Source organism: Heloderma suspectum, chromosome 6, assembly GCF_057233095.1.
Source record: "Heloderma suspectum isolate Gila_16-S chromosome 6, 16-S_ref, whole genome shotgun sequence".
Lineage (NCBI taxonomy): Eukaryota > Metazoa > Chordata > Lepidosauria > Squamata > Helodermatidae > Heloderma > Heloderma suspectum.
The window spans coordinates 45,828,135-45,842,646 of record NC_139463.1 but is presented as its reverse complement, the minus strand read 5'-3'; the positions used below and the strand labels follow the sequence as shown (position 1 = coordinate 45,842,646).

The following is a 14,512-nucleotide window of genomic DNA, read 5'->3' as shown; positions in this document are numbered from 1 at the left end:
GCCTCCTCCGCTCGAGGCGGGCCGCGGCGCGTCGCGTCGCGTCACGACGCCTCCTCTTTCGCCGGGGGCCCCCCAGGAACAGCGTCGTTCTTTGAAGTCCCCGTGCGGGCCTCTGCCTTTCTCTCTCAAGGTCTCTGGAGGGCCCCTCAAAAAAAGATTTTTTTTAAGTCTCCCCCCCTCCTCCCCCCCCACAAAGGCGGGTAAGTTTCGCAAGGTATCTTGAGAGTTGTAGTTTCGACGTGCGGGCTTCGCTTCTGCGCCGGGGTCAAAAGGACTGCGGCGCCCAGCAGGCTTCGCGGCCGGCGGAGTTCCTCCGGCCGCTGTGTCGGGAACTACAGCGCCCAGTGCGCAGGCGCGCGGAGGAACCCTCGAGGGCGCTGGGAAGGAAGCGCAGGAGAAGCCCGCCGGGTGAGAAGCGGGGGGCCGGCGCGCCCCAGCACCCACTCCGGAGGGCGCGCTCGGGGGTCTTCCTCCCGCCTCACCTTCCCGGAGCCTTGAGGGGGAGGCCGGCGCCCCATTTCCTCCCCTGGGATCCCCTTTCCCTCCTAGCCCGATAAAGGAGGGCGGCGGGGCAGCCTCACCTCAGCCCGGCGCGCTCCTGAGGCGTTGGACTACAAGTCCCAGCATCCTCCGGCCAGCGTGGGACGGTCTCCGCGGCTCTGTGTCTCCCCTTGACTAGCGTGGGAAATCCAAAAATTGCTATTGGTTCCCACCCAGGTCAAATCGGGCGGTATTTGCAGGCATATTCGCCCCTCAGGAGGGGATGGACGGATGGCAGCCGCCAAGCATCGGAGAAACAAGTGCGGGGGCTCTTGCGCTACGTGCCTTTATTTTTTTTATCCATCCCTCTCCTCTCCCTCACCAATACGGCCAATAACTTCTTTTATTTCTTCCAAGTGATGGATGAGAATGGCAGCGATAGTCGCCCTTCTGAAAGAGCCAAGCCTGCCGAATAACATAATGCTCATCCCTGATCGTTGGTCATGCTGGCTGGGGGATACTGGGAATTGTAGTCCAACACCTGCAGGGCACCAGGTTGGGGAAGGCTGCTCTACCCCATATCTCTGGATTCGTGCACCAGGAGTTCCTTGCTACAATTTATCTGTTTTAATTTTTACACGGCCCTTTGAGATGTGCTGCTAAATGGAACTGCCAGGGTAGTGGCCCTGTGAATAGCGGAGGCTGCAAACAAAAGAGGAGAGCCGTTACCTTTATGGCTTTACTTGTGGGCTTCCTCAGGGACATCTAATTGATTGTTGTAGGAAACAGGACACTGGACTAGGTAGGCTTTGCTCTGGCTGAGACAGGGAATTCTAAAGAGGCTGCTGTGAAAAAGGCAAACTCCATGTTAGGCATAATTAGGAAAGGAATTGAGATTAACATTTCCAATATCCTACTGCCCTTATACAAACCTATGGTGTGACCACACTTGGAATACTGGTCACTGCACCTACAAAAATGATATTGCAGAGCTAGAAAAAGTGAAAAAAGGCAACAAAAATGATCGAGGAGCTGGAGCCTCTCCCCTATAAGGAAAGGTTACAACAGCTGGGTTTGTTTAGCTTGGAGAAGAGGAGAGTAAGGGGAGACATGATAGAGGTGTACAAAATTATGCATGGTGTGGAGAATGCAGATAGGGAGACTGTTTTCTCCCTTTCATAATACTAGAACCCAATGGGGTCTCCCATGAAGCTGATTGGTGGGAGATTCAGGACAGATAAAAGGAAGGGCTTCTTCACACAGTGCATAGTTACATTACGGAATTCTCTACCACAAGACATAGCTACCACTTTGGATGACTTTAAAAGGGCGTTAGACAAATTCCTACTAGTCCTCATGGCTATATGGTACTTCCAGTATCAGAGGTGTACACCTGTGTACACCAGTTCCTACGGAACATGAGTGGGAGGTTGCTGTTGCAGTCATGACCTGCTTGTGGGTTTCCCACAGGCACCTAGATGGCCACTGTGTGAACAGAATGCTGGACTAGATGGATCCTGGTCTGATCCAGCAGCAGGGCTCTTAATTGCAGCCTTCCCAACCTGGTACCCTCCAGAGGTATTGGTGTGCACCTCCTCCATCCCCAGCTAATTGTCTGCTAAACAGCATGGCCATGTTACTTTTCCATCTCATGGAGAAGCACTGTTTTGCACAGTAACTACCATCCTTGCTTTTGGAAAGTTCTGGGCACTTCACCCACAACAGTCCAGTACCCATAACTCTGGCCTGGCTGTGGCCCTTGTCCCCAAATAAATCATCTTGCTTAGGATGCAGTCCTGTACCCCATTACCTGGGAGTAAGTTGCACTGAACCCAGTGGGACTTACTTCTGAGTACACATGTATCAGATTATGCTGTTAGAATAACACAGAAACCTATTAATTTCACAGTTGCCTCCCATATTTCCAGGCATAAGATTGTGTTGTGCAAAAGGCATGTGGCCTGCATGACCAGAGGTTTTTAATTATGCTTCCAGGTAGTATAAAGGTTTTACCTAGTTGCAATTCAGTATGTCTTTGTTGGTATAGCAGCCAGTTAATACTCACTCTTGTTCAGAAAATGGATGAATTATAAAATGGAAACACTGGTTGAAATCGCTAATCTAGATAATTCTTTTGTTTTTTAGAAGTGAGCATTGCCTTGATTTAAACCAGTCCACCTTGCTTAAAGAAATCCCCTTTTCTTTGCTACTCCATAGATTCTAGTGTGACCACTTGGTGTTAGGATGAAGGATTCTTTGACTCTCCTGTGTCGCATCCCAGCACACCCAGATTCCCGGTGCTGGTTTCTGGCCTGGAACCCTACAGGGACTCTGTTAGCTTCCTGCGGTGGGGACCGTAGCATCCGCATATGGGGGAAAGAAGGTAAGCTCAGATACGCCTTCCCCAATTTGGTGCCCTCCAAATGTTTTGTACTACAGTTTTCTGCATTCCCGACAATTGACCATGCTGGCTAGGGCTGATGGGAGTTGAAGTCCAAAACATCTGGAGGGCACCAAGTTGGGGAGGGCTGGCTCAGAATGCCACAACTTGGTTAGTATTCTGGTGAGGGGACATAAAAAAGACGACCACATCTTTGGTTAAGGGCCTTCCGTTTCAAGTTAGGAGAAGCTCTGCTTCCTGGATTCCATGCTGCGTCTTCTGCCACAAAGGCAGAGAGAGACTTTTGACGTCGGACCCTTTGCAGCTATAGATCCTATGCACCTGCGTGTGATATAGCCTACCTGCCTATTATATTACCTAGAGCAAGTATTGGATGTTAAAGTCAATGTTTTTTCTGTTTATATCCTTGACTGCATGTCTAGATTGTGCTTGTTTAAAAGAAATCTAACTTCTGTTTACTTAAATGGCTATATTCTGATCTGGATGGATAGATCCTGATTAATCTTACCTCACACCGGTTTAATGCCTCGTCCCTCTCGGTCAAGCTGTGGCAAGGAGAGTGTGTTAACACTTTTGGGGAGTTGAGTGGGAAGATTGGGAGCTGGCAGGGTGGTAACTCAGGAGCTCAGATTTCTCCCCCCTTAATACTTACAGAGTCTTGCTGCTTTTTAATTCAGTAGGTGGTGGCAGCTGTACATTCTCTGAATGTTTTAGGTGGATCTGATCCCACTGTAAAGCTGGAGCAGCTAGACACCTGTTTAATTTGTCTTATCTAGTGACCCTGGAGCGCCAGGATTAGCAGGAGGGGAAGGACTCTCCAATGGACCCCAGCAATATGACCCATTGCTTGCTGGCTTTCTCTTTCACCAGGTGATGCCTGGGTGTGCAAGTCTGTGTTGGGCGAGGGACACCAAAGGACCATCCGCAAGGTGGCCTGGTCCCCCTGCGGGAGCTACCTGGCTTCAGCCAGCTTTGATGCTACCACCTGCATTTGGAAGAAGAACCAAGAGGATTTTGAGGTAACTTGAAACTCCCTTTTGGTTCTTTTTGTGTTGGTTATCTCATGCTTTAAAATTTAGTCCAAGATGTCTTAGCTAAGATGTAAAATCAAAAGAAGAGTATGATGGTACGATGTACAATTTGAACTTACCGGTCCTTGAGCTTGACTCATTTTTTGTACTTAACGAAATTTTAAAAATAAATTAAGTTGCAGCTTACCTGATAAAAATTTGCGCACCGCTGCTAATCTTCTCCTGCATCGCACAGTCATAGGGAATGTTGGCTATGTTCAGAGGGGGTGACCAGGAGGGCGAGTCCACACTTGGCCAGATCTCAACATGAACTGCGAGTGCACCTGGAACATGCCCCAGAATCCACTGCAGTGCACAGTGGTTCTGCAGCAGAGGTTCATGCTGTTGCTGTGCATCCTCATTCACACAGACACATCATCATCATTGTTATATACTGCCCCATAGCCAAAGCTCTCTGGGCGGGTTACAGAAGTTAAAACAATAAAATACAGTATACAGAGTTCAAAAACCTTTTACATAAAAGCATATGGACAATATATACAGCAACATATATCTAAAAACAACTTTGAATGAAAACATTTTTTTAAAAAAATCCAACAATACAACACAGCTTAAAAACAGTATACAAAAGTCAGCAAAAGGAACAAGAATTCTAAAAAGGGAAGGCCTGCTGGAATAATAGAGTCTTTAATGCCGGCTTAAAAACCTTAATATCCAGGCTACTACCCCCTGCGATTGTATGTTTTTCTCAGTGCTTGCTGGTTGCCCTTCCCATAAGAAATATCTCCCCACCCTTTCTCTGTCAGTGTGTAGCCACTCTGGAGGGCCACGAGAATGAGGTGAAGTCCGTCGCCTGGGCACCATCTGGCAACCTCCTGGCCACCTGCAGCCGAGACAAGAGTGTCTGGGTTTGGGAAGGTGAGAGCTGGGAAAGTGGTTTGGGGGAAGGGAGTTTGAATAAAGGCATTGCGGCTTCCTGCTGTGTTCATAGATGTTACAACACTGGCAAGACTCTGCAGGAGTGCCCTGTCTTTAAGCTTGGCTCACAGACACCCTCCCTTCTGCCATTGCAGTGGATGAAGAGGATGAGTACGAGTGCATGAGTGTCTTGAACTCCCACACGCAGGATGTCAAACATGTCGTCTGGCACCCCAACCAGGAGGTGAGTGGCTCCCTTCCAACAGGATGGGGCTGTTGGCAGCCCTGGGCGTGGAGGGAACGTGGCACCTTGGAAAGCGGTTGGTTGGCCAGTCTCTGACTAGGGCAGCATTTCTGAATATAGGTTCAAAAAAAGCTTGCTTCCCCCTCCCCTTCAGAACTTTCTCTACTTTGTGTCCCCCTGCTTTGTACCGCGAGCCAGCATGAAACACCGATGTGGAGATTCACACACCTGATGCAGCCTCCTGCTGCTGTTTTACATGAGGGTTTGTAGGCTGGAGTGCAAAATTGAACACTGGCATTTGAAGGAAAATAAATTTATTTTTATTAATTATATTTTTAATCCGCCCAATAACTAACTTTCTCTGGTTGGTTATTATTTCTGTGATTACAAATTGTTAAAAGACTAAAATGCCATACAGTTAAAATATAATACACAATGCAGATATTTAAAGGTTTAAAATAGGATGTGGCTGATCCTATCTTAAAACTACACACAGGAACTACATTCCACAAAAACGGATGCCAGAATATATCTGTTAGTGCCACAAGAGTCTTTGTTTTAGAACAAACCAGTAGCTCTTCCTGGTCTCTGTAGTTGAAGCTGAGATGTGGATCAGTCAGGGCCCTCTTCTGGGGTTCTTCAACCCACCTGGGTCTTCTTGACTGGTAAGAGAAGACTCTATCTGCCTTCGGATCCTCTCCTTCCCTAGACTGTCATGCCCTCCTTCGGGTGTCCTTCTACTGAAGTGGGAGATACACTTGGTAGTCTACCCTATACACGTGAAATCTTCAGTCTAGTGCAGCCTTCTCCAACCCAGCACCCTCTGGATGTGTTGGACTACAATTCCCATCATCCCCAGCTGACACGGTCCTTGGCTTGCTGGCTTGGGTGATGAGTCTTGTAGTCCAATACATCTGGAGGGTGCTAGGTTGGGGACATTTGATCTTACTTGCCTATATTTTCTATTTTTTATGTACTGTATATCTTGCCTTTCTGCCAAGTAGGCTCGCTCACTTACTCACAGCTTTATAATAATAGCAGTAATTGCAGAATTCCTGAGACCTAAAGGTAGTTAAAAATCTGCCACCCTGGTTGGGAGCTAAGTTTCAGCTGGGTCTGGATTATGAAGTAAGCAAAGGGTGGAGAGTTGCCATTTTGGGGCTGCCTGCCGACTCTTCACTGGCTGTTACACAGGCAAGAGGGCTCGTTCACAGAGATGGGTGTGAAATTCATTCCATCAAGTTTTTATGTGCGCTAATCCACAACCTGAGCCATTATGATTATTACAGTTTCTATACCACCCCATAGCCAAAGCTCTCTAGGCAGTTTACAGAATATGTGAGTGGAGACAGAGCTGCGTCCCCAGATCCTCACTTTTCCAAGTGCTTCTCCTCTCCCACAGCTTGTTGGGAAAAGATGCACAAAAATGTCCATATTATTGAAAAGTATGCACAACATTCATATATTTGAGGAAAGTGTACTCAAAACGACAGTATATCAATGAAAAGTTCTCAGAAATGTGTACATCAGAAAAATGTGCACACAAATTGTGTATGTTTGGAAAAACGCACACACAAAAAGCATGGATTTCTATGCAGATTCTTCACCCCCTCCTTGCAAACTCATCCAGAAACAGGATGGAACGAGCTTAATCCTGAAAATCTGACGAGCTCTGCGAGAAGGAGATGGTCAGCTCCATCCATCCCTACTCTTAAGCCCCCCTGCAAATTATGTGCTGCATCTGTTCCCTTTCGTTTCTCATGCTTTGGTTTATTGATCCCTCCACTGAAAGCAAAGAGGCAACAGCGCACCTCTCTCTCTCCCTCTCTCCTGGATCTGATTTCCCCAGAAACTGCCAGAGGGAAAGTTCAAGGGCAGAGCTGTGTGTGTGTGTGCACACGTGCACACTCTGCACTAAAATAAAAACTGAGAGCTCTGCATCAAGTGCAATCCAAATTCTGTGATCTGTATAAATTACAGTGCCCCGTGAGCAAGTTTGCATACTTTCTGCTATTTTGCATCATTTCTTGTATGTTCTGGTTTTACACTTCACAGGAAGGGACCAGTACCCTTAAGCCCCTGCCCCTGGCAATTTTATGCAGTCTCATCTTTGTCTCTTGAAATTTCACAGTAGGCTTTGCCCACTCTCACTTTTCCAGGCTTATCTTTGTTGCTATAAGGGCTACGAACTTGCTTTTTTAATTTTCTTTTTTAAGTTCTGGGATTCTCGGGAAGCTGAGTTTTGCATTTGATACAACATTCTTTTTTTTAAATCCTGTGCTCCCCTCGAATAGGGGCGCACGCTGTTCTGCTCTTAGTTCTGCCTAGGAGCTGCTTCCTTCTGACACTTCCTTGGGATTCATTCTCTCTTCCGCCAGCTGCTGGCATCAGCCAGTTATGATGACACGGTGAAGCTGTACGGGGAGGAGGAGGATGACTGGGTGTGCTTCACCACCCTGGAGGGGCATGAGTCCACGGTGTGGAGCCTGGCCTTCGACCAGAGCGGGGAGCGCCTGGCCTCCTGCAGCGATGACAAGACAGTGCGCATTTGGCGCCAGTATAAGCCGGGGAATGAGCAAGGTCAGTGGCGCAGCGAGGTGGAGTGGACCCGTTCAAGCTGTTTGTGCTGCCTGCTTCTCCAAGATCCACAGCTGCAGCGATCCCTCATGGACTATTCTGTTGCTCCACTGGGAAAGTTGAGGCACCACACAAAAGTGACTTCTGCCATGTCTTCAGAACTCATTGGTAGCGGCGCAGAAGTTCAGCATCTTAAGGGTTTCCCGTTCAAGCCTCGGCGCTCTTTCTTCATATGATAATCATCAGCACCATAAATACTAAAAGCAGAATCATTCTCGTTATGTAATGCTACGTAAGCAGTGGATCCTTATGTAGCATTAACAGCACCATCCACACCCAAGAGCGCAGTATTGGCAGGCGCCAGGGAACCCCATGGTTTACACAACACCCGCCCTCCAAAAAACAGCCCAATGAGAACTGAGCATACTCAGCGGACATGGAATGACAGCTGTGTGGGAGGGGGGAAATGGAAAATGTGGGTAGTTGGGGGGGGGGAATGGAATGCTGTGGCAGAGAGCATGGCTGGCTGGCACCCTGAACAGCACTGTTGCACATTGCAACGTTTTGTTGCAGGTCCGACTTGTAACAACCGCTTGTATACCACTTTCACGTGCTCCACACGAATCATCTAGCAGTAATTCTCACAACAGCTCTGTAAGGCGGGGTGGGGAAACTGCAGCTCTCTGGATGTCGAACTCCAGCTCTCATCAGCCCCAGACAGCATGGTCAGGGATTATGGGAGTTGTAGTCCAGCAACATCTGGAGGGCCGCACATCCCCCAGCCCTGCTGAAAAGTCAGTTGGTATCTTTGTGCCCGCATATTGCAGATGTGGGAACTGAGGCTGAGAGCCAATGGCTGCCTGCTGAGTTCATAGCGGAGGTGACGTTTGAGCAGGTGACTTCTTGATTTGCACCTCAGTCTCTGAGCTGTTCCTCCAGACCTTCCATGTCGGTCTGGCCACTGTTCTGTATTCTTGGGTCTCTTCATTTCAATTCCAAATCCCCAAGATCATGGAGATACTTGAAACATAGGGCAGCATCTAAAATACGGGTCCAGGATTTGGAGCTCCTGTACTCGACTGAAGGCAGGGCGCCCAGCTGTGTCGCAGAACTCTTCTTGGCACCCTGCCCTTGCCTCAAAAGCAGGGTGAAAACTGGAAAGGGACAGAAGGATCTCCCCCTCTGCCACCTGGCCAAGGGAGACAGGCGTGGCTGCAAATATCAGGGTCTGCATGGAATTGTGGAAGCTGAACCATCTTACTCTAACAAGTGGAGTTTGAAAAAGTGTCCCTCTGCTCCAGGGCCCCTGGCACTTGAGCGAAAATCTTGCCCACAGACAGTCCCTAAAGTGCAGAATGCCAACTTGGTTTGGCGTGCAGAGCGGGAGAGCTTCTGCATCCACAGGACCTAAAGCAGCCATCCCCCACCTGCTGCCCTCTGGTTGTGTTGGACTACACTGCCCAGCATCCCCCAGCCAGCATGCTGGGCATTGCAGTCCCAACACATCAGGAAGGCACCAGGCAGGGGAGGGCTGGCCCAAAGCAAGCAGGAGTGGTTTGTTCTCCCCCCGGCCTCACTTTCTGAAGCCAGAGTTGAAACTGGCTTCTCTTCCCAGCGGACTTTTTAAGTCCACAAGGCAAAGCAGATCGGGCTATGGAGCAATTTGTGTATTGCAGGTGTGGTCTGCAGTGGCACCGATCCCACATGGAAATGCGTCTGCACCCTCTCTGGCTTCCACACACGGACCATCTACGACGTGGCATGGTGAGTGGAGAGGAGGGAGGGAGACGAGCCCCCTCGGGCAGTTTATAGTCTCAACCATGATGAGGCCCTCGGTAAGCAATCTGTTCTGATCAAGCGATCATGCTTTGCAGAGAGTGTGCCACCGCAGGCAACGGGGTGGAGGAATGTGCGTGTCGGAACGGTTGCCTGCAGACCGCCCGCCCCACCCCCGGCTCTCTTCTCCAGTAGAGAACAGAGGATAACTCCTGGCTATGCTTGTTTCCCCCACAGGAGGAATGCCAAGTATGCTGCTCTGGGGGGGGCGGGGAGAGAACGTTCAACTGCTTAGGCGGATCTGGCTGCAGTGATCCATGCTTGAATTACCTCGTTTACTGCAATGCGCTGTGTGGGGGTGCCCTTGAAGCGTGTTCAGAAACTACAGCTAGTGCAAAATGTGGCAGCCAGACTCTTTTCTGGCAAGCGTTTCGGAGACCATCGGACACTGGTCTTGATCCATCTATACTGGCTTCCAGTTTGTTTCCAAACCCAGTTCAGGGTGCTGATTTTCACCTAAAAATCCATTGTGCCCTCCTGTCTTGTGGTGCTGCTATTTAACGCCGGATTGGTCTGCAATAAGACTGCACTCATTCATGATTTAATCATGGATGAGAGGGCCGACCAGGCGTGTATCACTGAGACTTGGGTGGGTGAGCTGGGTAGTGTCAACCTGACTCACCTCTGCCCACCTGGGTACTCAAGGCAGCACCAACATAGGTTGGAGGGCCGGGGGGGTGGGGACTTGCTGTGGTTCATAAAACTTCCATCTCTATCACCAGGAGACCACTCCACCTTGGAGTGGGCCTTGAGGGGTTGCACCTGGTCTTGGGCCATAGAGACAGATTAGGGATGCTGCTGGTGTACCACCCACCCTGCCGCCCAGCATCCTCCCTGACTGAGCTGGCGGAGGCAGTCACAAGTGTGGTGTTGGAGGAACCCAGGACGGTGGTTCTGGGTGACTTCAATTTCCATGTTGAGGCTGTCTCCGGAGCTCCAGCTCAGGACTTCATGGCTTCCATGACAACCATGGGGCTGTCTCAGTATGTCATCAGCCCAACACAATAAGCAGGGCACACCCTTGATTTGGTTTTTGCTCCAACTTGTGAGATGGGTAGTCTGAAGATTGGGGGGCTCCAAGTAACTCCATTGTCATGGTCAGACCATTTCCTGGTGAGATTTGAACTTACAGCATTACTTTCCTCCCGGGGGGGTGGGGGGCCTGTTCGGATGGTCCGCCCTTGGAGACTGATGGAATCCAATGGATTTCTGAATGCTCTTGGGGATTTTCCAGTGGAGAGAGGTGGTGATCCAGCCGAGGCCCTAGCCTCACTGTGGAACAGTGAGATGCGGAGGGCCATTGACTTGATTGCACCTGAGTGCCCTCTCCGGCACTGTGGAGCCCGTTCTGCTCCCTGGTATACTGGGGAGCTGCAGTCAATGAAACAGGCTGGACGTCAGCTGGAGCACAAATGGCGCAAGATTCGAAGTGAAGACAACCAAGCACGCTCTCGAGTGCATAATCGTGCCTACTGTGCGGGCAGCAAAGAAGGTTTATTTTGCTGCCTCCATTGCGTCCTCAAGTAGCCGTCCAGCAGAGCTCTTCGGGGTGGTCCGGCAGTTGTTAACATCTTCCCCAGTAAATGGGGCCCTGGCCCTGTCGAGGACCTGCTGTGACCTTTTTCACAACTACCGCCCAGTCGCAAATACCCCTTTTCTAGGGAAGGTCCTTGAGAGGGTTGTGGCGAACCAATTGCAGGCACTCTTGGAGTCTGTAGGAGTCTGGCCATAATTTACCATCAACACTGGAGGCCCTGTTACATGCCCCACCACTAGAAAGGCTAAGCTGGGGATACACAAGACAGGGTCTTTTCAGTAGCTGCACCTGACTGTGAACTCCCTCCTGCAGGAGGTCAGGTTGTCTCCATCCCTTAGGCAGGCAGTACACACTAAACTGTTTCTTCAGGCCTTTGATGAATCGTGATGTTATTCTGGCCTGCTTTGAAGAATGTTTTATTTGTTGCGATTTCAGTGTTTCAACAGTACAAAGCCTTTAAGGGCCCCAGTGGAAGAAAAGTGGTTTATAAATTCTTAATTTTGTTTGTTGTTGTTCAGTTGTTAAGTCGTGTCCGACTCTTCGTGACCCCATGTACCATAGCATGCCAGGCCTTCCTGTCCCCCACTCTCTCCTGGAGTGTGCTCAAGTTTCTTAATAATTATCTAAATCCAATTAAAGATACATCACTTAAGGCTCTTTTGGCCGCTACCTGACAGCTGCCAGTTCATAGCGGGAAGAGTACATAATGCAGAGGAACAAGAGAGTCAATGGAAGTTAGTGCTCAAGATGTCTGGGACCATTTTAATCTTACGCTTCCTTTTTGTACCCCAAAATAGCTCTTGGATAGTCTCTGCCCTGGTTCTTGGGACAGAGTACACAGAGACCTCGTTAAGCTGCCTCTAGCAGAGTGAGGGAATCGTACTGGGAACAGGGCTTTAAAGTAATTATAGCCCATTCTTCATTTTTTTAAAAAAACCAGTCAGGGCGGCTTACAACAGCAATCATAAAAAAGCACAAGTTAAGATGGGAGATAAGACCTAAAAAAATAATCACTGTGGGGGAATCAGTAGGATAGTAATAGAGAAAGCTCTACACCTCACTGAAAGCATTTGTTTTGTTACTCCAACAAAGCCTTCCCCAAACGGGCGTCCTCTGGATGGCGTCCCGGTGATGGGACACCTACGATACCCATAAACCCCCAGCCAGCATGGACATTGTCCATGCTGGCTGAGGGGAGTTGTTGTCCAAGTAGGGTTGTCCATTGTGGGGAAATCTGCCCTTTTTGGGCCAGACACACCCCTGTGATGGACCTGGCTCGGCTTGCATTTGTGAGCTGCGCCGTGCAATAGTTCCCCAAATCCAGGAACTTTGCTGATGTTTTTTGTGCAAAGTGGTGGTGGTGGGTGGCGGTGGCAGGGATTGCCACAGGTGCAAATCCTTTGTGCTCTCCTAGTTGACACTGGTGTTCCTGCCACCACCGCTGTGTGCAAATGGCTGCTACTCCCCCTCCTGGGTAGGGGAGAATCAGCCAGTTGTGCACAGTGGCAGTGCTGCTGTTCACGAGTCTCTCCTCCTCGCTCCCGGGAGGAGGAGGAGAGACTCATGCACAGTGACCCCACTGTTCACAAATGGCTCCTTCTCCCCGTCCCCGGAAGCCATTTGCACACAGCGGCAGGGCTGCTGTGTGGGAGTCTTCTGCCTCTTGGGGCTGGATGAGCAAAATGGAGGATGACGGGAGCATTGCTCTCCACTCATCCTCCTGTGCCAGGGCGCTCCCTTCTTGTCCTCCAGCCCCTGCACTGCTGTGTGCAGAGGCAGGAAATCAGCGAGCAGGCCTGACTCACTGTGGGCTGAGTCACGCGGATGTCAGACTGGAGTCTGGGCGATTGAGCCAGTGAAAGCCAACACATCCCTAAGTCCAACACTTCTGGCGGGTGCCAGGTTGGGAAAGGCTTCTGTAACACTTTGCTTAACAACTGGATATTTGTAATGCAGTCATAAAACAGAGCTCTGATTGTTACTACTCCGTGTTGACTTAAAAAAAAGGGTCACCGGCGTGTTCAGACCCACCTAGCAGTACTCCTGTTTTTTTAACCCTCCGCAGGTGCCACCTAACAGGCGCGTTAGCCACAGCCTGTGGAGACGATGCCATCCGTGTGTTTGAGGAGGAGCCCCTGTCGGACCCCCAGCAGCCCACCTTCACCCTGACTGTCCACATGGCCCAGGCTCACTCCCAGGATGTGAACTGCGTAGCGTGGAATCCCAAGGAGCCAGGGCTGCTGGCGACCTGCAGCGACGATGGCGAAATGGCCTTCTGGAAGTACCAGCGTCCCGAGGTTTGCTGAAAGCATCCGTATTTTCCCTGTCCGCCTGACTATGATGGCGCAGTCCTTGTATCGCCAGTTCCTGCACTGTAACAATGAGATACATGTGGGCGGCAAGCTGACAGGAAAGGCAGTTGAATGGGTGATCATGTAAAATTGCCACGAACTGCCCCCACCCCCAAACCCCGATTTCCAGAAGATTTGCAATTCCAGAGGTGACAGCTACTAGTTGGGGGAAAGGGATGCTGGCTTTCCTTCTGTACAGATTCATGTTACTGCCCAGTCAGACTCCATGGGCCAATAGGATAGTCTTGTCTTCCAGTCGGGTAGAAAATCAGCCCATCTACAGAAGCAAGGTTTCCATGAGACGGAAAGGAGTTTCCTTTCACTTCTGTTCTAGAGCTAACGAGGGAAGTAACAGGCCTTTCTAAATGCTGGTTTCTACTTGTAAGACCAGTCCACTGAAGAGACAGGCTTGTAGTGGGAGGATGTGGGGACAGTTCAGGAGGGGAGCAGTTACTGAAGCTAGATGGCTTATGAGATATGTAAAATAAAAAATGTAAATTATCACGTGCTCTTGTGTGTCTGTTGCTCTCTTTTTAGGTGGGCTTTGAAGAAGAGTCTGAAAGGGTAAAAGCACCAACATAATTCAGCAACTGGAAGATGGGTTGGCTTGGAGAAAGTGTCTCCTTAAATGTTGCATGTGGGGGGGCAATCTCTACATTTCATAGTTGTGAATTAATATATCAGGCAAAGCTAAAAATAAACGCTTGGGAGAAATTCTGCAGGGACTGCTGCTTTAGAAGGTGACTAAAAAGGTAGAAAAAGCAAGTGATTATGGCAGAGGTCCCCAACCTTTTTGGGCCAGTGGACCTATTTGCAACATTGAGAAAGTGTTGTGAGTGCAATCCCAAAATGACTGTCATGGGAGGGGTCATGCATATTCATAAGACACCCATCTCACAAAAGGCAAATTGGTGAGTTTAAAATGCATGCAACTAGCCCAAGAGCCAGAATACCAGGCAGGGGTTGGGTTTGAGACCCCAAGTACAAAATGCCCATTTGAATCCAATGTTTTTGCTTCAACAAAACACCCATTTCACAGAAAGGCAAACTGGTGAGGTTAAAATACAAGTAACTTGAACACCAACCCCCCACAAAACATGCAACAGAGATCCTCCTCCAGCTCTGATGCTGGTTCTC

At 49.6% G+C, this 14,512-nt stretch overlaps 1 protein-coding gene across 9 annotated transcripts; it reads left to right on the top strand.

Moving 5' to 3' along the window:
- Window positions 1-9: 9 nt before the first annotated feature.
- On the top strand, window positions 10-14,114 carry CIAO1 (cytosolic iron-sulfur assembly component 1). 9 transcript variants are annotated; one of them, XM_084804153.1, is made up of 9 exons: window positions 10-130; window positions 2,698-2,863; window positions 3,752-3,900; window positions 4,719-4,830; window positions 4,986-5,074; window positions 7,453-7,654; window positions 9,328-9,415; window positions 13,090-13,321; window positions 13,913-14,114. In XM_084804153.1, the coding sequence occupies exons 2-9, from the start codon at window positions 2,725-2,727 to the stop codon at window positions 13,955-13,957; spliced, it is 1,056 nt and encodes a 351-aa protein (XP_084660279.1). In that variant the 5' UTR covers window positions 10-130; window positions 2,698-2,724; the 3' UTR covers window positions 13,958-14,114. The 9 variants fall into 9 exon arrangements, with proteins under 9 accessions (XP_084660279.1, XP_084660274.1, XP_084660282.1 ...); XM_084804148.1 differs by having other exon boundaries at window positions 10-200; XM_084804149.1 differs by lacking the exon at window positions 10-130 and adding an exon at window positions 351-408.
- Window positions 14,115-14,512: the final 398 nt, after the last annotated feature.

Coding starts and splice junctions, on each gene's coding strand:
- CIAO1 (XM_084804153.1), top strand. CDS start 2,725: ATGAAGGATTCTTTGACTCTCCTGTGTCGCATCCCAGCACACCCAGAT. Junction 4,831..4,985: donor GAGTGTCTGGGTTTGGGAAG/GTGAGAGCTGGG, acceptor CTGCCATTGCAG/TGGATGAAGAGGATGAGTAC. Junction 7,655..9,327: donor TAAGCCGGGGAATGAGCAAG/GTCAGTGGCGCA, acceptor TGTGTATTGCAG/GTGTGGTCTGCAGTGGCACC.